This window comes from Petaurus breviceps, unplaced genomic scaffold (genome assembly GCF_028583685.1).
Source record: "Petaurus breviceps papuanus isolate PSGF00001 unplaced genomic scaffold, PetGlider_PUasm1.0 37, whole genome shotgun sequence".
In the NCBI taxonomy this organism is placed as follows: Eukaryota; Metazoa; Chordata; class Mammalia; order Diprotodontia; family Petauridae; genus Petaurus; species Petaurus breviceps.
Genome location: NW_027186296.1, coordinates 89107424 through 89112989, shown reverse-complemented (window position 1 = coordinate 89112989; position 5566 = coordinate 89107424). Strand labels below are relative to the sequence as shown.

General features: G+C 40.5%; 1 protein-coding gene across 1 annotated transcript in view; it reads right to left on the bottom strand.

Annotated features, from left to right (window-relative positions):
• HABP2 (hyaluronan binding protein 2) overlaps positions 1 to 5566 on the bottom strand; it is a 22419-nt gene that overhangs the window by 12029 nt on the left and 4824 nt on the right. Inside the window, exons 4-6 of the mRNA XM_069099011.1 lie at positions 2132 to 2251; positions 1423 to 1594; positions 645 to 742 (exon numbers count right to left, since the gene is read on the bottom strand). Coding sequence (XP_068955112.1) covers positions 645 to 742; positions 1423 to 1594; positions 2132 to 2251 — 390 coding nt within the window. The remainder of the gene's footprint in view (positions 1 to 644; positions 743 to 1422; positions 1595 to 2131; positions 2252 to 5566) is intronic.

The following is a 5566-nucleotide window of genomic DNA, read 5'->3' as shown; positions in this document are numbered from 1 at the left end:
CTGCTCCTCCTCCTTCTCTTCTTGTTCCTCCCCTTCCTTCTCCTCCTCCTCTTCCTCTTCTTCCCACTCTTCTTTCTCCTTCTTGTCTTCCTCCTCCTTCTCATTCTCTTCCTTTCCCTTCTTTTTCTCCTCTTCCTCTTCTTTTTCTTGTTCTTTGTTCTTTGTCTGTTTCTGTCTTTCTCCCTTCAGATACCATGTTTTTGCATTTCTTTGTATTCCCAGTGCCTAGTACTGTGCCTAACACATAGTAAGCACTTAATAAGTGATTGCTTATTGAGTGACTAGATTGTCTCAAGAATTTTTTCTTAATCCTTTAATAATTATAGTTTATTGTTTTATTTGTGAAGTAACAAGAATTTCTAAAAATTAATCAGTTACTCCTATTCTTCTAACTTTGAGAACTGGTTATTCTGTGATCTCTATAATCCATCCTTTGATTAAAGACCTTTAATGAGGGAAAAATGCATCTGGAAGATACTATCTCTAAGATCTTTTCTTGCTATAATGGTCTGTAACTCCATTATACATATGAATACATGTAATATATGTACATATATGTAACCACATACATGTATATATACCTATATATGTAAAAACTCACACATAACTAAATGTCTATGCATTCAGACTTCCACCAGCCTTACCTGAGGTTGTGCAAGCGGTGACATCACAGGATTCCCAAATCACTGTATTCTTGTCCAATTGAGTAAAGCACCAAGGAATTTTGTCACCATCTGGATTCCTGAAAAGAATGCATTCCAATAGGAGCTGATCAAAGAACCCTTTGAACAAGACCAGATTTGCCTCGTTCTTATTTTAGTTGTTAAAATCTTAGAGTTGGAGGATGACCATAGAAATTATCCAGACTCCCAACCCAGTGCGTAAATCACTTCTCCAGAATCTCTCAGGCATCATCATCCCACCTCTACTAGAAGATACTCACATTATGGATGGGATGGAGAAAAGGAGGCTATACTGTTGAAAGGTGATCACAATCTTTCTCTGTGCCTTTTCACCCAGCATGAGGAGCTAGAATATGTCTACCTCACCCCCATGATTTCTACTCTCCTTCTGAGAGTTCCTACAAACATGTTATAGAAAATTAAAGTGTGGTAGAGTAATAATAATAATAAACATTTGTGTAAGTCCTACTATGTGTCAGGCTCTTTGCTAAGTACTTTCATTGTCTCTTTTGATTTTTCACAATAATTCTGGGCAGTAGGTGCTATTATTGTTCTCATCTGACATTTGAAGGAACTGAGGCAAATAGAAGTTAAGGGATTTGCCCAAGATCACACAATTAGTGTCTCAGACCAAATTTGACCTCAGATCTTCCTGACTCTCTACCAACTGTAAGAATAGAAGGGTAGAGAAGAGTAATAGCTCTTAGTTATCAAAGACAAATGATAAAGCCTCTTTTACCTGCAATAGTTGTGTTCACCAATACCATGGGCTTTGGCATCCTCCATAAATACATTATAAGCCTCATCCAAGAGAAGGGGAGAATTCCAGTGAAGACAAGTGTTGTGGTCAATTGTCTTACTGACTTTTCCTCGGTAGTTGAGGCCATTACCTTCATAACAGTCTTCGGGACCTCCAAGAAAGAAGACAAATATAGGAAAATAGTCATCCCTCCATCCCTCACCTGGGGAAGGGGCTGGGTATCTGTGGGTTGACTGGTGGCAACAGGGTAATTTTTCTCCTGGGGATTTTTGCTACCCTGAGTGCCAATGACAATGTCTCAGAAAGTAGATGGGTTGAATTTCCAGTCCTCCTGCCAGGGTTTGGAACATGTTGTTGTAATATGTAGAGAACTGGCCTTGAATGAGTTCAAGATGACTGGAGCCCTAGTGTCCCAAAGTAATAATTATGTGAACATGATGAGAGTCATATTCAAACCTGGTTAAGTTTGGTGTCCCACAGAATTGGCCAAACCAGAAATCAGCTATACTTGTGATTTCTATTCTAAAAAGGCAGAAATAGCAGATGCAGACATGACAAGGAATCCCAAGCCTTAAGGACTAGAACTGGGTCACATTTTAAGCAAACTCAGATACCAATGGGACATACTGACTGCTCCCTAGGAATGCTGTTTGGCTCTTTTGGTCTTGAATGTAGGAAGTGACCATACCTATTTCACACAATTTCCCTCTGAATCCTTCAGGACAGCTACACGTAAACTTGGATCTGCGCCTGTTCCGCCTGCAAATACCTCCATTCTGGCAGGGATTTGGTCTACAGGCTGAAAAGACTGTCAAAAAGGAAAATGGGGTCAGTGACTTCCTTCATAAAGAAAATGCACAGCCTTATAACTGAAAGGAAGGTAGTTTCTCCTGGCCCATACATGCAGATTGCATATTTTCATGATGAGGAAAGACACATCACCATAATGTTTGTTACTGCCTACAATGGTAGCTGCGGTTCATTCTGAGGGAAGGGAGGCATGGCCACTGTCACAGGTCCTGTGGTTTAGGTTTCTGAGGATACAATAGTAATGAACTTTTTTTTTGTCCAACCCTTAAGTACTTGGTGGTGACCTGACTCTTAATTAAGATTATTTAATAAGATTCCTTCTCTTAACTCAGAACATTGGCTAATCTCTGTTTTGTCATGTGGCTTAGACTTTTGTCTCTGGTCTTCTAGTGTGGTTAGAGGGCCCTATAACTGCCCCTTAAGCACCCTCTGGGATTGACCTTTGCTAGGAAGGATAGTTTGGTTCTCTATACATGGGTCCTATCCAGGGGTAAACGGACAAGGACATAGCATGCTTCTCTTCATTAACTGAGCCAGCTACGGCCAAATACTGAAAAGATTTAGAGTTGGAAGTGACCTTAGAAATTTCCTAGTCCAGCCCCCTCATTCTAGTCTCTCCTTTTCCTAATTTTCCAGTTACTATCTAGAATACCATCATCTTTCCAGTCCCCTAGGCTTGTGACCTGGATGCCATCTTCAATTCCTCTGTTACCCTCCTCACCCTAGATCCATCTTCTATGAGAAGCCTTTCCTGAGTGCCCTTAATTCTAGTGTCTTCCTTCTGTTGACTATCTCCAAACCCATCTTGTATATAGTTTGTACATAGTTGCTTGCCTGTTGTCTCTCCCATGAGACTGAGTTCCTTGGAAGTAGAGGTTGTATTTTGACTTTCTTTAGGCAGCTAGATGACTCAGTAGACAGAGCTCTAGCCTCAAGGTCACACCGACAATGAGGAATAGAACCAGCACTCAATCTCATATCCTCTGATTAACTTCTCTGCAGCCTCTGACACTGAAAATGACTTTTTTTTTTACTGGATACACTCTACTCTCTAGGTTTTCTTGAAACTGTTCCTTCCTGGCTCTCTTAACTGTCAGACTATTCCTTCTGGTTCTCTGCTGGATCTTCTTTAGGTCTTCATCCATGAAATGTGAGTGTCCCCCCCAAAAGTCTGTCCTGGGTCCTTTTCTCTACTCCCTCACTTGAAGATCTCACTAGTTCTCATGGATTCGACTATCATTTCCATTCACAGGTCTATATGTTGAGTACTAGACTCTTTTATGAACTCCAGTACTCTCATGGGCATTAGATATTTAATAGGTATTTGAAACTCAATACTTCCAAAATATCATTATCTTCCCCGCACAATCCTCTCTTTTTCTGAACTTGCCTATTACTGGTCAAGGGAACCACCATCTTCCCAGTTATCCAGATCAGTAACCTTGGGTGTCATTCTTGACTACTCATTCATATCCAATCTGTTGCCAAGTCTTGTCATTTCTGCCTTCACAGAAACACCTTTCATATAGGTCCTCTTCTTCATTCACACAGTAACCACTCTAGTTCAGGCTTTGATCATCTCTAGCCTGGACTATTGTAATAGCTTCTCAGCTGGTCTCCTTGCTTTAAATCTCTTCCTACTCTATCTTCTAGTTACTCAAATGATTTTCCTAGAGTGTATGTAGGTTTGACCATGTCATCTCTCTACTCAATAAACTCCATTGGCTCCCAATTACCTTCAAGATCAAATATAGAATCCTTTATTTGACTTTTAAAGACCTTCACAACCTGTTTCCTCCTTACTTTTCCAGGCTTCTTAGTCTGTAATGCCTTCTATCTGATTTATTATCCAGTGACACTAGCCTTGTTACAATTCCTCATACCATACACTCCATATCCCAATTCCATGCCTTTTCACTGCTCTATGACTGGAAAGCCCTACCCTGTACCCTTCACTTCCTGACTTCCCTGCCCTCATTAAAGACTCAGTTCACATCCCACTTTTTGCAAGGTGCCTTCCCAGGTCTCCCTCTCTTTCCTCTTTGCCTTCCCCACCCAGTACATTAACTATGAGACTGCTTCCCACTTACATGAAATTTATCTAGCATGTTTATAATTATTTTCATGTTGTTTTCCCTATTAAAATGTGAGCTCCCTGCGGTTAGGAGCCATGTGTTCGCCTTTCCTTTTATCCCCTAAGCCTGTCTTATAGTAAGCACTTAATACATGGATGTTGACTGTCAGGAATTCAGCCAGACAACATCACTGACTGAGCATTTACTATATACACCCTTTAAAACTTGAGAGGGATACTGAGGAAATTAATGATATAGATGCTGCCCTTAGGGATTTTATAGTTTAACTGAGGAGATGGGCTATACATATCAAAATAAAGGAGTTCAGAACACTTAGGAAGCAACAATGAATTCTGCCATGCAAAAAGAATACATAAACAAGGGATCTGAAAATAAAATTAAGGAAAGTTTACTGGAGGGAGGGAGTTTTGAGCTGATGTCTTTGGGAAAGGAAGGGCATAGGTTGGTTGTATACTCTCAAGATTCTTACTAAATATCAATGAAATATTATTGAATGACAACCTAGAATACCAGGCCCTTGGAGGCTATTGCTTCCTTGATCATCCTGGAAAGAAGTGACTTCCAAATTCCCATTTGCTTTGTCTCATGACTGTTATTTAATATCTATTGAATAAGTACAAGACCTGCCCACGGATGGCTCCAACTTAACAGTATAATAAACACTTAGTAACCACCTACTATAAGTGAATCAATTGGCCAGGTGCTATGCTAGGTATCAGAGATGTGAAGGTGGTAATAAAATAGTTCTTGTCTTTGGGGAGTTTGTCTTCTCCTGGGAGTTGTAATATGCATACTAAGAAGCAGATATATGGTAAGTCAGGGAGGGAGATAGAACCCTAACAACTCAGGGTATGGAAGTGCTTCCTGTAGGAGGTGGCACATGAAATGTATTAAAGGAAGCTAGGGATACTGGGGATTAGAGGTAACATGGGGAGTGCCTTATTAAAAGCTTAGAGACTGAAGAGTGATTTTTTTTAGTTCAGTTAACAGCAAAAAGACCAGACTTTGGGAGAAGAATAATGCAACAGGGGTGGCTAGGTGGTGCAGTGAGTAAGAGCGCCAGCCCCGGAGTCGGGAGGACCTGGGATTGGTTCCAGCCTCAGATACTTAACACCCGCACAAAAGAAAACTGGCCGTGTAACCTTGGGCAAGTTACTTAAACCTAATTGCGAAGAAGAAGAAGAAGAAGAAGAAGAAGAAGAAGAAGAAGAAGAAGA